Raw genomic sequence first — 21,820 nt, forward strand, 5'->3', positions numbered from 1 at the left:
TGATTCAAGTTCGGGAGAATCGGATCCCGATGAGAATCTTCAAAGCACCTTAAACAATCCAGCTGGTGGAGCGCCGAGTGATTCTTCACAGATATCGCAACCAGCCCCTTCTTCTTTTTTAGAGGACGAGCCGGTCACTGCACGCCCTCCGATTCCTCCAAAGGCAACCCGAGGAAAAGATATCCCACACGGCGAGGCAGATCACGCCGGCAATGACAACGCTGATTTTCAACCTGTCGTCGCACACTTTGACGGAACCTGAATCGTCACTATTACAAAAAGATTTGTCTTTCGTGAACGCTTTGATCAGTTCAAATGGGAAATTGATCTTTTCAGGTTTATACGTTTACTAAACCTTAAGGATCATTTTGGATCAACTATAAAAGATACCTCATATAATGTGGGGGAGTTGAAACTTAAGAGCAATTTTTGCCCACCTACTCAGAATTTGGCCATTAAATTATTTAAAACAGCCATGGAAAGAGATGTAAACGCCCTGTGTCAAATACAAACCCGTAAGCAAAATAACTTAACCCATGCTGAACTACATGCAATTGAGACTCTTCAGGACGATCCATCGTTGATTATACGCCCCGCTGACAAGGGGGTGGGATTGTATTACTTCATTATTGCGATTATAGGACTGAGATTTTGTCACAACTTGCTGAACGTCTGGTGTATAAAAAATTGGATGGTGATCCAGTTTGGATATTTAAGCGACAAATTGATAAATTATTACAAGCGGCATTGCATAATGATTGGATTACTAAAACATTATTTGATTATTTAAACAGGACCACCGAAAGTGTCCAATTCTTTATACACTCCCCAAAGTTCACAAGAGTTTGGTATCACCCCCAGGCAGACCGATAGTGTCTGCCAGAGACGGTCTGTTACATCCATTAGGTATCTATATTGTATATCGTATTTTACAACCTGTGGTTAGTTACACTACAACATATTTAAGAGATACACCTCATTTTATAGACACCATTAAGAGGATAAATTTACTGGATGGAGAATCATATTTATTGGCTACAATAGATGTTGTTAGCCTATATACCAGTATTCCCCACCAAGATGGTTTGTCAGCTGTTGAGAGGTCCCTTTTGAGCTTTAATGAATATGATGGCCCACTGGTAAGTTTTGTAGTGGAATTGTTACAGATGTGTTTGCAATTTAATTATTTTCGGTTTGAGGATGATTTCTATCAACAAATATCTGGTACCGCCATGGGGGCGCCCTCTTATGCGAATCTTTTTATGTATCAGTTTGAGATGCAACACATTCTGTCCCAATATTCACAAAACATAATTCTCTATAAACGGTTCATCGATGATGTCATCCTGGTCTGGTGCGGGGATGAAATAAGCTTTACGAATATGATGGGGTCATTAAATCAATGTTCTGATCATATCAAGTTTACCTTTAACTGTGGCATTGAAATTGATTTTTTGGACCTTCATCTTAAATTGAATAACACAAAACTAGATTTTTCTGTATATCGTAAGACGACTGATCGCAATACATTGCTACATGCAAATAGTTGCCATGCTCCGACGTTAAAAAGTTCTCTTCCAATGTCACAGTTCTGCAGGGTGTTGAGGAACAACTTAGACATATCTATCAGTGAAGTACAATTGTCACAAATGAGGGAACGCTTTTTACAGAGAGGTTACAATGCTGATTTACTTGACGCTGCATTAGAGAAAGCTAAACAGAAGGTTCGATCCCCTAATATAGTGGATCGATCCACGAACCCCCTCATTTTATCTACCTGCTTTAATAGTCTTTCAAAACCTATTAGTAGAGCCCTTAGATCTAATTGGATTATAATTATGGCAGATGACCGTTTGAGACAGTTATGCCCTAGACCTGCAATGGTTGGGTATCGAAGGGGCTCTAATCTTAGAGATCTCCTTGTTCACACTGACCCTGTTAAAGAAAGAAAAACAAGAGACGTCTTGGCTATCTGCAACTAAAAAGTTGGGATGCTTCAAATGTCCATCTTGTCTGTCATGCCGATACATGATACCCACTGATAGTTTTGTACATCTGTGTGCTATTAACTCAGCACACAGAGAGCTAAAGAGTACTAAACCTGTTGCAAAACACTTTTTGGAAGCTTGACATAGGTTACCTATGTTCAAATACGTAGCTATTGATCATATTCCAATGCCCAAACGAGGCGGTGATAGATCACGTCTTCTACTACAGCGTGAAAGTTTTTGGATAAAAACTTTAGGCACTTTGACACCTGCAGGATTAAATGAACACTGCTCTTACAGTTGTTTCCTTGAACCGCAGTAGACTGCTACTTTTGTTTTATATGTATCTTTTTTATCTTTAATTTGGTTTGCAATTTTTGTTACTTTCTATATTGCCACTACGATACAATGTGTATATGTATAGATACATTTTTTTGTAGCATATGAGTTCTAATCTGCTCATCTCATACTGTGTAATTTGAACCAATTCACCTGTGTGAGTTTGGTAAACGTAGAGGTGGTGATGTCATTGATTGGGCAGGGCTTCACAGTCTTTAAATTTTACTGCTCATTTTAAACTATACATTGATTAAGTAACACATCTTGATAAAGGTTATAGAGCACAACCGAAACGTCTATGTAAATCCGATGTAAATGCTTTTTGTATTCTAATAAATCCTTTGGAGCAAAGAAGATACGGTGTGTGTGCTTACTCTCTGGTCCTGTACAACGTTCAACTACAGCACAGCACCCGATACTTATTCAATACCAGATAGCGTGTGCGGATATTGGAGTCTTATATATATATATATATATATTTTTTTTTTTTACTTTTATGCACTGTACAGCGATGCGGCTCCTTAACAGCGCTTTACAAATAAAGTTATACATACATACCTGTATAGAATACACACATTATTATACTTACTTGGAATTTCAGAGAAAACCACCCAAGAAAAAAGGCTGTGGTGTAGCTTGCTTTATTGTTTATGTCCACAAATATTTCCAAAAAAATTACAAAATACTCAAAATGGAGAAAACACAGAAGTCACGAATTTCTGGGTTTCTACCCCCATGGCAAACTACTCCTATATACATTAAAATCTTCAAGATATATATAGAAATGGAGCAGTCTGAATGTACATTCTGCTTAATGGTGCCATGAAACAAGTAGCCTTACATTTTTTTTAATTTTAACACGCTGAACGAGGTACGTCAGAGGTTACAAAAGGAAATAAAAAGAAACGTAACAAAGGAAGCTGGGGAAAAAACTGAATGAAACAGAACTACTAAACATATACTCTGCCATAAGGATGTGCTGATCTCTCTAGCAGAGAACATATGCCTGTCCACACGGGAGACGCCTGGATCCCAAACCCTTGCAGGCCTCATCACCAGAACAGGCTTTACACAAACAGCCATCGCAGATCAAGAAACCAAGCACCCCTAAACTCAAAAAAAAAAAAAACATACAAAAATGATGTGTATATATACTGCAGAAATGCATACAGTCTTGCTTGATACTGAGAACATGTAAAGTGATAAAATGAGGTTGCCCGTAGCATCAGAAGACTTCAACTGTTGTTCCCGATCTCAGTGTAATGTAGGTTAAGTGACATATGAATAATAATAAAATAATAATAATAATAAAATATAGCATTGCCATTATGTTGCTACAGGTGAACAAAGGCGACATTATTATTAAAAATAAAGGTTTGGCAAAAGACATATCAGCAGTGGAGCAAACTTCCCCTAATATCTGCCACCAATAGGCGTTGTCTACTTGTTGAAGAGTGAAGGGGTGCTTGAGCCTTTATCCCGCGTGCCAGAAATAACAGTCAGAACAGCAGGGACAGTGCCCTGATTGGGGGTTGCTAGGAGACCGTGTGAAAGAGGATTCTTCAGCATCCGGACAACTGTTCTCATGCATGAAGCTTCTAGAAGCAGCTCCCAGGCCTTGCCTTTTACTTCAACCTCTGCCTGCCCTTATAGACCTCAGTTGCTAAATGTGCCTTTATATTTGTCAGCTGCACAGCTAAATCATTTCACCTGTGTCAAAACCTGCTATTGTAATTTTGGAAGAGAAGTGTGGGGGGGGGAAACAATTAGATAAACAGACAACAGGAAAAAAAAATGACGTGAAATAAAAAAATAATAGCCCAGGTTAAATAGAATCTGTACAAATAAAACCCTTGGCATTAGGTATAGCAGGCCCGAAACACTAAAATATAGGACGTTTTCCTTATAAATTAAATAATAAAAGTTCTAACCCTGCAGAAACTTCAATGCTATAAAGTGAAGATACGCACAAGCCTGTGTGCATTTTGCATCTACAACTTAAAACGCTGTAGCCCCTTATCTACAAGTGACGTACAATAACTTGTAAGGAGAATCGTTTGGGAGTAAAACAATTAGAATAAAACAAAAAAAAAAACAAAAAACCCAAAATCTGTCTCTCCACGGATCAAACACAGTCTGGAGAAGGGGAGAGCAGTGAAGTGGTGGAAGTTGGAAAGAGGTGGGAATAGGAATCACTTAGGTTTATACAGGAAGAAGCAGTTAACCGAATAATAACGCAATAGCATGGATTTAGGATCATACCATTACCACTGCATTCTTGGTAATGTCTAAAGTCTTTCCTCTTCTGTGTATCTTAACCACCAAGCTGGCACAGGATAGTGCTGGCAGGCAGTGAAGTGATTAAACAATGGTGGCCTCCAGTTGGTTGAGCTCACAGCTGGTAACTGCAATACAGGGACACGTTTTTGAGAACGTTCCACCAGCCCTTGCTCTCAGAATGATTGTAGTCAGTGGACAGACAGGAGCAACTTTGTACAATGATCGCAGTCTCCTGACAATGTAATAAAAAATGGAATTATCTGTATCACAGCACTAGAGACCCCTGGGTGCGGTTGGAGGGTAAGAAGTCTGTCGCATCAATCACACACAGTAAGTGAATATATGGGTCTTTGTACCTCCAGAATGTGAGGAGAAAAAGTCTAAACTGTTCCCATTGTCCATCGACTGCCCTCCCTCTCCCCCAAACCTGCTCCCTCCCGAGGCTGGGGAAGAATGTGTGTCATGCAGGGAACTTCCAGGACGGCTTTGAGGTGTCTTCTCTACAGATGAAGGAAAGGGTGTAGCGAGTCTTAAATACAGAAGAAATCTGCGCAGCCTCTGGGGACCCGTTGTATGGAGCCTGACTCTCCTAAGGAGGGATGGAGGGGAGGGAAGGATCCATGGTCACGTTGTTACAACTGTTTGTCCCCTTCTTTCTTCAGTCGACTGAAAAAAAGGACAACATTTCAGGATTTGCTTGGGCCTTGATGTAAAAACTGTAAAAACAAGTATAAAGTGGGCTGATCTTTCATTTATTCACACCTCAGAGAGCAAAGCACACGGGACAACTAATGTGTGCATAAAATATTTGGCATATTTACCTTTGTACAGCCTGCGGGAGTTACTATATTGCAAATGCTACAGGTACAATACCACTAAAGGTCAGTGATTTGGGGAGATTTAGTTGTGCAGTGACTAATCGCCTCTTTATTGGGGCGACTAATCTCCCCAAAATGCTTCCCTGTGTCTTCCGTCTGCTTCAATAAAAAAACGCCTGCGCCAGTGCACTCACGGCTCTTCGATTTCCGGAGTCACCTAAAGTTTACTCGTGAGGAAACTTCAGGCGACATTCGTAAATCGAAGTGTCGCAAGTGCATTGGCACAGGTGTTTTCTCACTGAAGCAGTTCAGGGAGATTAGTCGCCCCAAAGTAGAGGCAATTAGTAGCCGGGCGACTAAATCTACCCGAATCTCCAGGTATGCCCTTACCCTAAAGAGAAAGTACAAAATCAACTTCTCTATAGGGCGCATGATTAAAGGGGGGTGTTCACCTTTAAATTAACTTTTAGTATGATGTAGAGCAGGGATCCCCAACCTTTTTTACTTGTGAGCCACATTTAAATATAAAAAGAGTTGGAGAGCAACACAAGCATGAACAAGTCCATGAGAATGTCAAATAAGGGCTGTGATTGGCTGTTTGGTAGCCCCTATGTGGACTGGTAGCCTACATGAGGCTTTGTTTGGCAGTACACTTGGTTTTTATGAAACCAAAACTTGCCCCTAAGCCTGGAATTCAAAAATAAGCACCTGCTTTGAGGTCACTGGGAGCAACATCCAAGGGGCTCCTGATCAAGATGCTCGCGAGCTACTGGTTGGGGACCACTGATGTAGAGAGTGATATTGTGAGACAATTTGAAATTGATTTAGATTTTTTATTATTTAAGGTTTTTGAGTTATTTAGCTCTTTATTCAGCAGCTCTTCAGTTTGCATTTTAAAGCAGTCTGGTAACTAAGGACCAAATTACTCTAGCAACCATGCACTGATTTGAATAAGATACTGGAATATGAATGGGAGAGAGTCTGAATAGAAAGAGAAGTAATAAAAAGTAATATGACAATACATTGGTAACATTACAGAGCGTTTGTTTTTTAGATGGGGTCAGTGACCCCTATTTGAAAGTGTCAGAAGAAGAAGGCAAATAATTAAAAAAAAAAAACTATAAAATATAAATAATGAAGACTAATTGAAAAGTTGCTTAGAATTAGCATTCTATAGAATACTAACAATTAACTTAAAGTTGAACTACCCCTTTAAAGTTGTGTGAACATGAGTTGCAGACTTGAGCTATGTACCCTGACATATACTGTGAAATTGGGCCGAACCACACAGAGCAGATTGTCAGTATTCTGTTTCAGGTATACTAATCGTAGTACGATTGTGGTGGTGGGTCATTTCATTTTGGGTGATTCAGAATATATACAGCAGCTAGCATGTTGGCAGAGACTTGCTGGAATGAAATCTTACCTGTAATAATCTTCTTGGCTGGGTAAGTGCCCTCCGTGCATGTGAGGGTGCCCGTGTAACCATTGCTGCTCCATTGCTAACCTCTGTAACTCATGAGACTGAGCATGCATAGCTTGAAGCTGGTGGGCAGCAGACATTGGAGGTGGGAGACCTGCAGGCAGGTCCCGAGGGTAAGGGGTACCTGTGAAAGAATGTAAAGAAATGAGAGTCAATAGACACCTACTTAAAGGGATTCTGTCATGATTTTTATGATGTAGTTTTTATTTCTAAATTACACTGTTTACAGTGCAAATAATTCACTCTACAATATAAAATTTCATTCTTGAACCACAAGTGTATTTTTTTTTAGTTGTAATATTGGTATGTAGGCAGCCATCAAGTCATTTTGTCTGGTCATGAGCTTTCAGAAAGAGCCTGCACTGCTTTCTGACAGGCTGTTGTTTCTCCTACTAATTGCAACTGAATGTGCAGTGGGACCTGGATTTTACTATTGAGTGCTGTTCTCATATCTACCAGCACTCCATTGTGTTAGGGAGCATTTATCGGATTACCTTCCCATTGTTCTGATGATGGGCTGCTGGGGGGGTGGGGGAAGGCGGTAATATCCCACCAACTTGCAGTAAAGCAGTAAAGACTGACTGAAGTTTATCAGAGCTCGTCACATGACTGAGGGCAGCTGGGAAACCGACAATATGTCTAGCCCCATGCCAGATTTCAAAATTAAATATACAAAAATGTATGGAAATGGATTTCAGTGCAGAATTCTGCTGGAGCAGCACTATTAACTGATGCGTTTTGATTTTTCCCCATGACAGTATCCCTTTTAAGTGTCTGCTATAGGGTATTTTGAAAACTATGGTAAGAAAGTCTAAAAATGAACAGTATTGGGAGATAAGATACACCATATATGCACAGAGTGCTTGCAGCCCATGTTCTTTGAGCTGTCAGATAAGCTATTTCTGTTTATTGCCTAATAAGGATAACATTTTCCGACTCTTCACAAAGACTTTGCATGTGTTGCTTTGCATAAGCATTTGTTACTGACCAAAAACAGGGTGTCGAAGCATTTCATGCTCATGGGGAGGTTGTCCCAGCAATGGGTTGGGAATGGTACCAGGTGGGTATGGGAAGCGTGCCAGATGAGGCCCAGCAACCAAGGGATCCACCAATGGGTGAACAGGACCTGCAGACCCTGGAAAAACAAAACACAATTAGGCATTTGTAACATCAAGCAGAATCAGGCACGAACAATACAAATTAGAGAGATCTGGACTGGGAGATTGGGTTTGCGAGCGTCAGATCGGATCTGCCCTCACTAACCAACTAGTAGCAGCAGACTTGGTTAGTGCAAATAAAGCTTTATTACAGGCACATATCTCAAGTCACACACACACACTTACCTGATTAAAGAAGCAAATAAAAAAATGGACATGATTTCTAATGGCAGAAGCTGTAAGGACTACTAATTCAATGTTATTTAGAGGGCAGGTGTCATAACGCGGTGCTGTCTCACACCTGAGCAGTGTATAGCTGCCATATTTATTTGTAGCTGCCAGGGAGCAGCTTTGCTGAAAGGGAAGGCTGTAGTTTTCAGACACATAAAAGTCTGCCCCACTAATCACCTACCCCTGCAGCAAAACTGTTTTCTTTGCATTGCACTCCTTTACAAAAAATAAAATTGTTGATATAAAGTGACCCCGACAGCTATAGTGCACAAGCCGGAGGGTGCAAATCTCCCATCAGGTCAATCTGTTTGCTGCCCTCCAGTTGTTAGTTAACAGTTATTAGTGAGCTGAAAAATGAGGAGTGGAGCAGCTGGCAGTTTCGGCAGAAGTCGTCACTTGCATTCAGTCGATTACTGGAACCTCTAGACTGACTGGACTTTATTTCATTCAATATATTACAACACAACATATATTTAAAGGGGAACGCCGGCTTCCAAACAAAAATTTTATAAAGAGGCCCACATAACACAGAAACCCCTAATATACCCATCACAGTTACATGTTTCTTCAAAAAAGTATAAATAAATGCCATTTTCTATGCTGCAATCCAGCTGTAACAGGTCTTCTCTTTCTGCATCATTTGAAATCCTAACAGGGAAGGAGGGACTAAACACCGACGTTACTTACAGAGCTTACAGACAGCATGCAGGAACTACATAACCCACAATGCATTGCACTGCGAGGACAGCTGGCTGTTGATACAAAGTAACAGTAGTCTGCCAGCTCAGCAAAGTAGTCAGACAGATCAGTAGGAGAGCAGGGGGCTAGGCTTAGGGAACTGTTCCAAACCATTAAAAATCATGATATGTCTGCATATTTTATAATTGATGTATATTGCAAAGTTGCTTGAAATTATGTTTACTTTTCAAAAAGCTTAAAGGAAAACTATACCCCCAAAACAATGTAGGTCTCTATAAAACAGCTCATATGTAAAACCCTGCTTCATGTAAATAAAGAATTTTCATAATAATATACTTTTCTAGTAGTATGTGCCATTGGGTAATCATAAATAGAAAACTGCCATTTTAAAGAATAAGGGCCGTCCCCTGGGATCATACGGTTCACTGTGCACACAAACATACCAGCAAACTATACTTGTTAGGTCACATGAGCCCCTTAACAGACAGAGTTGTGGCTTTTGCTTCCACACTTCTTCCTGTTACAGTTAGAGTTGTAGTATTTCTGGTCAGGTGATCTCTGAGGCAGCACACAGACCATCACAAAATGGTGGCTCAAGGCAAGAGATGTAGGGCAATATTTACTTAAATATTTAGACCAGTTTGCTAAGATTCTTTAAAATGCCACTTCATATGATGTAAATTATCTGTTGCTTAAGTATTCATTTTGCAGAGCAGCAGAAAAAAAAAATCAGAATAACCTATAGGTAGTTTCAGCACCCTCGGTCTGCTGGTGGCATCATTGATACAGTTGGCATGGACACTAACTGGAACTTGGAAAAGCTGCAAAAAAACCCCGCTTGGAATTTGTGCTTTAGGGCCCGATTAGGTTTCATTTGTATGTAAATAACGATGATTTTGCCTGTCCTACCCCACTTAATGATCAGTAGAGGTCACTATGGAATAGAAATGAAGTCAATGCCCCATTTTTGGAAACAGGAAAAAATAAAACACAGAAATAACCTGCCACCACTAATAGGTATCTAATAAACTAATAGGAACAAACATCAGACTGGTGTGACTGTCCGCTTACTTAGCTAGTAATAGTAGCCCATTAATTTGACCCCTACAGACTAATATAAATGGCGCCCAGCTTATAAATAGTGTAAGATAAACACTAAACCACAACACTGTATAAACAACATAAAACCAGTAATATCCATATGAAAAAAACATTTGATTTAAAAATATCAATCTGTTCAAATCCACTAAATGCAATATTTCCTGGCCCCTACCTTTATCCTATAGTTGCTATATGGGTAATGGGGGCCCTGCTAATATCCATACAAGTTGTTCAGAATACAATAGTCTTAGTGCTTACCTTTAGAAGCAAACAACAAATAATATATTAAGTTAAAAGGCATAGAAACCCTTTCATTTTGGGCATAACTAGCTCTTTAAGTAAGATAAAAACTACTCATATACAAGGCATCTCTTTACTTTAAAGAGCCATGTAATGAAACAGGAATTGACAGGCGTAAAACAAAATGTATACAACAAAATGAAAAGAAGTATGATATATAAAATGGTCCAGGGTAAAAGTACAGATGTTTCCGCTATAAAGAGATGTAATCTGAATATCCAAGTACTAATTATAGGGCAATAAATACACAGCAGACCCTACACACACATGAATGCTAAAGCGTCATTCTGGCAACAAGGGCTGCAACTTGCCCAATACAATTACATAGACATTATTTTATAATAATTTGGTCTCCAAAGAGTGGCTAACTGGCTCATAGAATGGGAAATCTTTATACTATATTATAGTATACACACAAGCACAAAGTCCTTACTTTATCAAGTCACCATTGTGGTGCAGCAGCAAAATAGCCCTGGATTTGTTTTAGCACATCGAATAACAAAACCAATCTTGTTGAGTAAATTGCACAAGCTTCCCCTAAAAAGAAACCAAGGATAAGTCCAAACAATCCTGTAGCCTGTGCCTATAGAGGACTCTACATAAAGGTGCCAAACTTAATTTCATTATCTGTATAGTCTGACATGACCTAAACAACACTAACATTACCAACCACTGCCATCATATGTTCTTTGGCTCATACAGAACATATTTACTGCAAACACATTTATTTTTGGATGTTGTCACCAGCACCCACATTGACAAAACATCACCTCTTGTCAATACCTTAAATAATCCATAATCACCAATTGAATTTTATCATTTTATATACATTTATTTACAAACAAAGCTACAGAGTATTTAATCTCTAATATATATATATATATATATATATATATATATATATATATATATATATATATATATATATATATATATCTATATCTATATACACATACATACATATACATACACACACACATAGAACAACGTCACAATTATATTGATGCTGGTGTGTTATTAAACATAATAATAATAATAATGTGTCTGTAGCTTTTATGGTGCTGACCCGATCAACACCTTCCTTATAAGAGCATCATTTAACTCAATCTATTTTAACCACTGAAGCCAGATTCATTTTATCCAAATATTCTCTTTTCCATCTTCAGTCCTTAAACTGGTCCAATGCCTGACTGGCAACTAATCAACAAGCAAAGCTAATTGGCCCGGGCCATGGGTTAATTGACTTGATCATTGTTTTATTTACACTAGAGTTCAAAAGTTTGGAACCAATAAAAAATGTCATGTTTTTGATAGGAACTGATATTTTTGTTCACCAAGGTAGCATTAAATTAGCCAATGCATTGACGTGATAACATTGTTTTTATTTCATCCGGTGGTTGGATTCACGAATCTTCAATGTCCATCTTTGTGAGTCTTACTTTATAGCCAAAAGTTTCATGAAAAGCAAGACAAATATGGCAGTTTTCCTTTTAGTATGGTCGTTGTTTTATAACTAATCATTAGACTGGAATTTTTTAATGCATGTAAACAGTAATGCTATGCCTTTTGTGTTTTAATATCTTCTACAACGAAAATTAATTGAAGATTAGATTATAATTTCAGAAAATCATAAATCAGCATTTGAAATAATTTTTGGGAACCAAGAGCGACTTGCACTGCTCTTTCCTACTGGAATCGTAAGCGTTTGGTCATCAAAACCTCCAAGCCAGCCATTCACATGAATCATAGAGTGACATGTCACACAGATTGTTCTAGGCATCTACCCTAAAAAAAACTTTAATCCATGATCATAGATCAGCTCCCATGGTGTGTAGTAAATTATAACACAGGTAATCTAAAATACAGAAAGACAACATATCCAGAAAGCTCAGGTTCTGGATAATAGATCCTATAACAAACTATTCATCAACTAAATGAAAGTACCTTATTCGCATATTTAAGGACGCTCTGCCATGTTAAACGAGAAACACACTACGGGCTATTATCGTCTATATTATAAATCAAATTTCATCCCAGCTTGTACAAAATAAAAGCAGTCATTTATGATTAGAATTGTTAGTTCAGTTGATAGAGGACACATACACTTCTTGTATAACAAGGATTATCACTAACACAGATGCAACATGCACCTATAAGAAGAGCTTATTTGCCATGCAGCATGAGATTTTGTATAACCAGCTTTAAAGTCATGCTATTTTTTTTCTAGCAATGGGTACAGAAAGTGACTACAACTGCATTGGGTACCAAGCATCAGTAAATGAATAAACAACAAAAGTGTAGGTAACAGACTTCGCTGGCACTATATGAAGATATATACTAGCTTTCCCATCAAAGCTGCAATGACGTGGTTAAGCTCATGGATTTTGTCATCAACAATCCCAACTTGTTTCCTCACTGATCATTTATCCCAATCTTTTTTTACCCATGAGCCACATTCATTGGGGAGCAAAACAAGCATGCAAACATTTCTTTGGGTACCAAATAAGGACTGTGATTGGCTATTTGATCACCTTCATGTGGACTGGCAGCCTACAGGAGGCTCTGTTTGACAATACATACGGTCTTTATGCCTACAGAACTTGCCTCTATGCACATGGTTTAAAGGAGAATTAAACCCTAAAAATGAATAAGGCTAAAAATGAATAAGGCTAAAAATGAATAAGGCTAAAAATGCCATATTTTATATACTGAACTTATTACACCAGCCTAAAATTTCAGCTTCTAAATAGCAGCAATGATCCAGGACTTCAAACTTGTCACAGGGGGGTCACCATCTTGGAAAGTGTCTGTGACACTCACATGCTCAGTCTACTCTGAGCAGCTGTTGAGAAACTAAGTTTCGGGGTTGTTGCAAATTATCAAGCAGAAAATGAGGTTTGTCTGTAATATAAACTGATGCTACAGGGCTGATTATTACATTCTGATGCTAATTGCACTGGGTGCTGCCATGTAGTAATTATCTGTATTAATTACTAATCAGCCTTATATTGTGACATTTATATTCTATGTGTACTGTATATTTTGTGTGGGTCCCTAAGCTCAGTAAGTGACATCAGCACAGAGCATGTGCACTGAATCAACAGAAAAGAAGTTGGGGAGCTACTGAGGCATCTTTGGAGACACTGATCTTCCAAGCTAAAGGGCCATGGTTGCCTTGGGCTGGTACAGAATCTCAAAACATAATGTACAACATTTCTGCCCACTTCTTTAGTTAAACTTTAATTCCCCTTTAAGGCCACTGGAAGCAATATCCATGGGGTTGGTGAGCCGCACCTCAAGCTCACTCACAAACGACTACCAATATCCCATGGGTGTGAAACGTTTACCCAAGTTGAATATAAGGGTGTGTTCCCTACAAAGTAAAACCCAGGCAAGGAAAGAGTTTCTTTGATGAATGCATGATCTATAAAAATATACTGGCGAGAGCTCTTTAGAACATGTCGTCTCTGGGAGGTGATAAGAATAATGCCAATGGAAAATGCTGGTGTCAATACCAATGTACTACAAAGATCCCAGGCAATGCCATTCTGAAAGCTTTATGTATAATTAGCCAGGGCAGATCCCAAAATTCTCAACCAACAAAGCTCTAGCCACAGGGAAGCACAATGGTGAACAGTTCTATATTGCTGCAAGCATCTACTGTACTCTACCAGCCCACTCTGTATTATACAGCTGCATGTGTTGTTAATAATTCAGATGCACAGCAAATCATTCATTGTGTCTTGTTGTCCCCAGTAAACACAGCAGGTATTACCTTGCCTTTCATAAAAGGGAAATGAGCATTTACTGAGGCTCAAGCCAAGCGAGCGGTGTTTAGTCAACAACTGGCCAACACGAGTCAGCTGCTTAAACTATGGGTCACCCTGCTATCATCTCTCACATTTAAAATTTAGGCTCGCTTCTCACTTTGGAGTGTTCTCCCGGTCTCCCAAGTCCTTATCCTCAATAGAAATCATTGTATTCATTTACCAGGAAAGTGGACTGGAACACATGTCCCGTTTTCAGCCACGCCCGGCCAAGACTTAGAGTTACAGCAGCAGTCTATTAAAAACACATAATATCATAAGATGTGTCTTTACAAAGTCACACAGATGCATCAACACAAAGGCTTTTTGGATTCTTAAAGAACAGGCTGGTTTGGCCAGAATGGGAATTGAACAACCCTACGTTTGATCTGTCAGTGTGGGTTTATTGGGGTTTGGCACTGTGAAAATTCAGGCTTTGTGATTCTAATTGAAGGTTTATAAATAACATGACACATTTGTTTCTAACATAAAATGTGAATTATTTAAGGAGAGAGAATGTTAACATTCAGGTACTGTAAACTATCTTAAACATGCTTCATTTGGAATGGTTTTACATATAAAACATGTTGTAGTATACACTCAATAAATCTGTGTCGTTTTCACTATAATGGTTCAGAGCAAAATATTTTTCTCCTGGTGCAGCCAAAAGATTGAAATGTATAAGTCTATCTTTTCTCTTTCCCTTTTTTTATATGGACACCAGATACTTACAAAGCTATAGTTGCTATTTTCCGTCTATCCAATACATGTTGAAAAGTAGCGATGCACCGAATCCACTATTTGGGATTTGGCTAAATCCCTGAATAATCAAACAGAAACCTTTACGAAGCATGGATATTAGGAATAAAAGCACAAGCTTACCGCTTTTCACGATGGGTCCGGGTGCTCATGCCCCAGACCTTCAGCAAAGGGGAGGAACACACAGAAAACTTGAGTAGCGGGCAGGCACCCCTCTGGAACACCAAAGATCAGTCAATCAGTAAAATCCAGGAGCTAAAATTTTTGAAATAGTACAAAAAGTCTTAATTTACATCATGATCATAAATGACTGATTTTTGGTGTTCCGGAGTGGTGCCTGCCCACTACTCATTTCTGTGTGCAAATCTCCGAATACTTCATGAAAGTTTCGGCGAATACAGAAGCAAATCCTGATTTGCATATGCAAATTAGGGACAGAAAGGGAAAAAGGGGGAAACTTTTTTCTTCCTTGTTTTGTAACAAAAAGTTACATGTTTTCCATACCCACCCCTAATTTGTATAGTCAAATTAGGATTTGGTTGGGCCAAATCCTGCTGAAAAAGGCCAAATCCCGAACTGAATACTGGATTTGGTGCATCCCTATTGAAAAGGCAAATAAAAATCAATGAAAAGAAATGTACAAGTCAATTGATTGCACAACGCAGGTTTGAGTCCTTACACATGGATGATACACACTACCATTACTCCTTGTAAAAACATATTACACTATTGGGGCTCTTGGTGTTCCTTTTTGTCTCCATGGATGATACACAGCACAACTTCTGAACAATCATCAAAGTTTTAATACTTATCAAGCCTTCAAATCATTAAATACATTTTGTTGATCATTCAAAAAGTCCTTGTGCGTGGGTGATCCCTGTGTGTGTGTGTGAGATCTATCTATCTATCTATCTATATATTAGGGATGCACTAAATCCACTATTTTGGATTTGGCCGAACCCTTCGTGAAACATTCAGCCGAATACCGAACCGAAATCCTACTTTGCATATGCAAATAAGGGTTGGGAAAGGGAAACATTTTTTTACTTCCTTGTTTTGTGACAAAAAGTCACGCAGTTTTTCTCCCCGTCCCTAATTTGCTTATGCAAATTCCGTTCGGCCGGGCAGAAGGATTCGCCTTAATCCTGCTGAAAAAGGCAGAATACTTTCTGAATCCTGAACGATTCGTGTAATAAATAATAAATAAATAATATTATATATAAAATATATTAATATGTGTGTATATATGTATATATAAGTGTGCTTGGTATGTGCCTTGTGGACTAAAAGTGAGTGCAAGTGTGTGTTTTCACACATGTTATTGCAAGAAAAAACAACAAATGAAAATGATCTCTGGGATTTCTATTCGGACATGTCTTAATCCACTATGAAGTTTCAGAATAGCTGGAAACATTACCATACTTCTAAGTGAAAACTTTAGCGGGTTACAAATAAAAACAAAATTCTCCAGCAAAGAATTAATCCCTTAATATAAATTATATCTTAGTTGCATGGAAGGCAGCCCAAAGGATACTGCTAAAGCCAAAAAAAGGCACTAAAGTTGCAGCAATATGACATAAAGAATAAACAAAAACTCAGATTTACAGAGTCTACTAAATTTAGGCAATGACCTGGTTAGAAATTCACACAACAAAAATGCAACTGCCTGCATACATTGTATAAATATCAATTATGTTAGCAAAAAAAACCATGGCCATCTGTATTCTGTATAAAAATCTAGGAAACCACAAAATACCCACTGAAGTGAACTAAAACACAATAACTGCCTTTTAAAAAATTAATTTATAGGATGTTGTTTTTTGCTGGTGGAAGGTCAAGATAGGGAAATAAACCAAATCCTTTGGAAGAACAATGTTGCCTCTGCCCCATCAAAAAAATAATTTTCAGTTTCAGTATTTTTCAGATCTCAAATAGCTCAAGTTCTGTAAAGGCATGAAACTACCTACATATTTATGAAATATTGCATTACCATGCTTGGCCCTTGGAGGACACTAATTGCTATAGTTATATCTGTATCAAGCAATAAAACCGTTTCCAGTATAACTCCCTAGAAAGGCTTGTTTTGTGAGAACCCCTGTGACCCAGGCTTTTAAGTACTTGAGCCCATCTCTCTCCTCTGTACAGATAAAAGTAATACCTTTTATAATGAATTACTGACAGGTCAGACAGGGAAATCCGGGACACTTTGATAGATCCAGCCTGTGCTCAGAAAACATTGCAGGTTGATTAAATTGCTAACTAGGGATGCACCGAATCCAGGATTCTGTTCGGGATGACTAAATCCAAGGGACTTTTTGTCACAAAAACAAGCTGTGATTTTTTAACCCTTACTTGCTCTGATTTGGCCAAATTCTCTATAAAATATTTGTGATTCAGCCAAATCCCAAAATAGTGGATTTGGTGCACCCCTGCTGATAACATAAGCAGAGTAAAATTGTATGTATTATGTATAATAAACAACGGCAGACATCGAACAATGCCCCTTGCTCCATTTTCCCAGGTCCTTTCCTAGCTCACCTTGATGTAAAGGGTCCTGCTGATGGAGATGGAGGTGTGAATGTATGTGCGAGTGTTGGTGGTGATGAGGAGTGACGTTGAACATCTGGAGTCTGGCCAAAGGGTCATTAGAAAGTGCTGCCATGCGCTCTGCGTGTATCCTCTCAGCTGCCAGTCTCTCAGGATAGCTCATTTCTGGCCGTAGTTGTGGTCCTGCCAGAGCCAGTCTCTCTCTCTCTAGTGGATTTAGGCCAGGATGGAAAGAAGCAAATGGATGAGGTCCTGCTGTTGAGGGGATTGTTAGTGCGCCATGCCTTGCAAAATGTTCCATTGGGTTAGCTGCAGGGTGTAGTTGGTCTAACTCAGGGGGTTTCAACTCGAAGCCAGGCTTCATCCTTTCCCGCAGTTCTCTCTCCCGGATTTCACGTTCTCGCAGCTCACGCTCACGAAATTCCCGTTCCCTCATGGTAGGATCAATGTTATACAATCCTGGCATATGGTAAGCCAATAGTGGATCGTTGGGGTTAAGATGGACAAAGAATGGATGATTGCGATTGGTGGGGGACATAACATGCGGCCGAGCGTATTCACTTAGGGTTCGTAGGGCAGGTGTGTCTGGCCCAATATAAGGGGGTACAGCAGCTATGGTAGTAGGAGGTGGTTCAAAAGAAGCTCTGATGTGAGTTGCAGCACTCAGCTGATTTTCTTCAAGGCGTCTTTCGTGTGAACTGCAAGCTTTCTGCTTAAAAACAGAAAAATTCATGTTAATTTTATTTCAGAAGTGCTATCAACATCATACAGCTGGAGTGAGCAAATAAGGAGACTGAGCAACCTTATTTTTGACTTGTGCATGGTTCCTTTTTTTAATGGTGCATACAAAACAGATCAACCTAACGTATAAACTATGTTTACGCAACAGAGTGGGTCTCTGGGTGGGGTGACCAATATTAGCAAAATTAGAACAAATTGACAAGTTTACCTCTAGAGATATTTAAGCCATTAATAATTGGCCATGTGGAAGCATACAAATTAAAAAAAACCCCCAAAAACAGAAAATACGGTAAATTTATCAAAATATACTGCTATAAAACAAAACACCTAGAATAGCCTGGGCCAAACTATGCGCTTCACATGAAGGAGGAGGATTGGCCTTCCCCAATTTCTACCTATAATACCTAGCTTCACAGTATATTACCTCCATTGGTGTTTCAACCCAGACCGCTGTAATTCCAACTCACAACTCCAGGCACTCTTGGGAGGGACTGTGCCACTTCCCATACCGTTCCCCTCAAGAGGCAGAACCTCTACCTACAACTCGTACCACACCTCATAAAACCTGGTTGTTAGCTCTTACACTCCTAGGGCACTCCCCACCCATATTATCCCCGCGCCTCCCTCTGTGACGGAATTCATACTTACCCCCCTCCTGGAACTTGCAAGACTTTACCCTCTGGCCTAACCAGAATGTCCAATGCTTGGGGGATCTCTTAAACAATTTGACCTTTCCAACATATCCCATACAGGAGCAAATGGTGATCTGAATATTAGTGCACAAAGATGACTTCTTGTTGTGTCCAATTAACCCCCCCCCCCCACATGTATTGAAGTGTTACACTACTTTATGTGTCAACTTGTATTTCATATCTGACTTTATGTAAAGCATATGGGTTGTTTTGTTGTGTGTTGTTTGTTTTATATGTTTAAAACAATAAAACTTACCTTTCAAAAAAATATACTACTATAAATGGAAAAAGAATAGATTATGTGTGTGTGTGTGTGTGTGTATATATATATATATATATATATATATATATATATATATATATATATATATATATATATATATATATATATATATATATATATATATATATCTCGCTCTCATACTGGTTTATTTGAGGCAACTTGTTTAGTTCCATGATGCCATTTCTAAATTACCTATTGTGTATAGCAACTTGACCCCCCCCCCCACACCTGTCTGCTGCAGTCAGCGTTCCAGTCTCACACATCGGAAGAGTCTGACTCAAGGGAGATTGCATTTGTTTTCAGTAATAACCAATATCTAGCCATTCATTTATTCAAGGCAGAAAAAGGGAACATTCATAAAAAATACAAGATGTACTAGACAAAAAATAATGAAGACAACCCATAAACTTAAATGGTGATTGCTCGATTGCTAAATACTCCAATTCAAATATGATGCAGTAAATTAATATGACATTTATTCTAATTTTTCCTCAGAGTTCTATGCTGAATCAAGGAATTTATCTCCACTTATATAGAAATAACTAAAAATTTAAATGTGATGACACAGCAAAGGAAATGTTTTGGTTATATGCAGTGTCGGCAAAGGCAAGCATGTAAATGAAACAGGGGCTGTCACTTTGCCTTCTGAAATGCAGAGGTCCCATTTCGTCTTTGCATTTTAAACCCTGTCATAAATAAGATTGAGAGTCCATTTGGTTACTTTGTCTTATTTGCTGTGCTCAGAATTAAAATGGCTTTTAACTTTCTTGTTTGTTGCAGGCTATGACTGCAACCAAAATATCAAGTTTAAGAAATTATCAGCATACTTGAAATAAGAAATGAACAGGTAAACATTGTAATTAACAAACACAACATACAAACACAAACATACCGCAGCTCTTTCTGCTTCTCTCTCTCGCTCCCTCTCCTTCTCTTTTTCCTTCTCCTTTTCACGTTCTCTTTCTTCTCTGACTTTTTGTTCCGCTTCCCTCTTGGCCTTTTCGGCAGCTTCCTCCCTCTTCTTAGCCAGCTTTGATCCAGCCAGAGGAATAAAGTAGAGGTCTGTTCTTGCACACGAGTTGTAGCCTCGATCCCAATGCTTGTAAAACCTGTGTGAAAACATCTTTAATGTTACTACTCTGAGATACATGAACAAAATTAGACAGCAAATTCATTTACTGATGTTACCTTGCAGACTGGCTGGCATGGCTTGGCGCATCTACCACTGTGGGCTCCGGAGATGGGCTTCGAGGAGGAAGTGGAGGACTTTCAGGTTCTTCAATTTCATCAGGGGCCTCTTCTTTGATCTGTATTGGGGGCAATGGTGGTGGATTTGGGGAGGGAGATACCCCCGGGATACAAACGCCAGAAGAAGCTGTGGCATTTGATACAGGTGGAGGTGGTTGAAGACCCGGAGATGCAGCAGGCAATGCTAATGCTGTAGATGTAGAAGCACATGATGGTGGTGTGATTGAAGGAGGCCCACCAGGAATAAATGTGTGTTGTGGAAAAGCAGGTTGGGGTGGTATGGAATGGAGTCCTGATTGAGGGTGTCCAGAAGTCTGGGGAAGGCTTTGGCTCTGAGTCAGGACTGGTGGCTGGGCTGCAGAAGACTGAAGTTGCTGGCTTTGTGGCATAAGTTGCAAAGGAGGAGGATGAGCGGAAGGAGGGTGATGGGTGGGTAATGAACTTAGGGGCTTAAGAGCAGGAGGTGGCGGCAAATTGGAATTCATGGAGAAGGGTGAGGGTCCCTGTAAATGAGGAGGATGTTTGTGGGACTGTGAAGGATTCTGAGGAATAGGTGTGGTAGGAGGTGGTTTTATATGAGGCATGGCCATGGCCGCAGAAGGCAAAGGCTGCTCACGTGGTGTTTGAGAGGGGGTCTGCAGAGGAGGCTGAGGAGTTTGTTGTCCCTGAGAAGTATGAGGGAAAACATGGGAGGGTGTTTGTGGCACCGGAGAGACCTGAGAGGCACATGGTTGAGGTGGGGAGGAACCTGGATATTGTAGAATAGGTTGTGCCTGCATATTAAGTGGCATTGAGGGTAATGGCCCATGGTGCGGAGACTGTGGGTGGATTAGGGTGGGAGTAGGTGGTTGCGGCTCTCCTTGTGACCCAACAAGGGGCTGGATGGCTGGATGTGGCGAGGGAAGCCTTTGAGGGTGAAGAACTGGAGCTTGAACAAGTGAAAGCGATGGAGGCTGAGGCAGTTGGGAAGGAGGCAGTGAAGAACACGGTGATATCTGTGCTGGAGCAATACTATGGGAAGGAGGTATTGAAGGTGGTAGAGGTCCTGGAGACACAGCAGGTGGCACCATTGTTGGAGCTCCATTTTGTGGCTGCGACACTTGCTGCTGAGCTGAAGAATCCGAGTCACTCTCATTATCCTGAGGACTGGGAATACTGGGGGATGTGCTGCGATTATCCTGATCAATGTCCTTTGGATCGCTGCTTCCCTCATCATTAACACTTCGGCTATCTGAGCTCTCCCCTTCTCCTTCACCTTCACCCTCGCCTTCTCCTTCAGATGGAGAGTTTGGTCCACTGATTTCCTGAGGAAAGAGGTTAAAAAAAAAAAAAAGAAAAAAAAAAAGGA

At 39.6% G+C, this 21,820-nt stretch overlaps 1 protein-coding gene across 1 annotated transcript in view; it reads right to left on the reverse strand.

Annotated features, from left to right (window-relative positions):
- Positions 1–2,952: 2,952 nt before the first annotated feature.
- Positions 2,953–21,820, reverse strand: part of LOC108696531 (arginine-glutamic acid dipeptide repeats protein-like) — a 46,560-nt gene continuing 27,692 nt past the window's right edge. The window contains exons 12-18 of the mRNA XM_041569334.1: positions 20,413–21,776; positions 20,117–20,333; positions 17,500–18,220; positions 14,387–14,458; positions 7,897–8,043; positions 6,852–7,032; positions 2,953–5,273 (exon numbers count right to left, since the gene is read on the reverse strand). Coding sequence (XP_041425268.1) covers positions 5,240–5,273; positions 6,852–7,032; positions 7,897–8,043; positions 14,387–14,458; positions 17,500–18,220; positions 20,117–20,333; positions 20,413–21,776 — 2,736 coding nt within the window. The 3' untranslated portion in view covers positions 2,953–5,239. The remainder of the gene's footprint in view (positions 5,274–6,851; positions 7,033–7,896; positions 8,044–14,386; positions 14,459–17,499; positions 18,221–20,116; positions 20,334–20,412; positions 21,777–21,820) is intronic.

This window comes from Xenopus laevis, chromosome 7L (genome assembly GCF_017654675.1).
Source record: "Xenopus laevis strain J_2021 chromosome 7L, Xenopus_laevis_v10.1, whole genome shotgun sequence".
Classification (NCBI taxonomy): Eukaryota; Metazoa; Chordata; class Amphibia; order Anura; family Pipidae; genus Xenopus; species Xenopus laevis.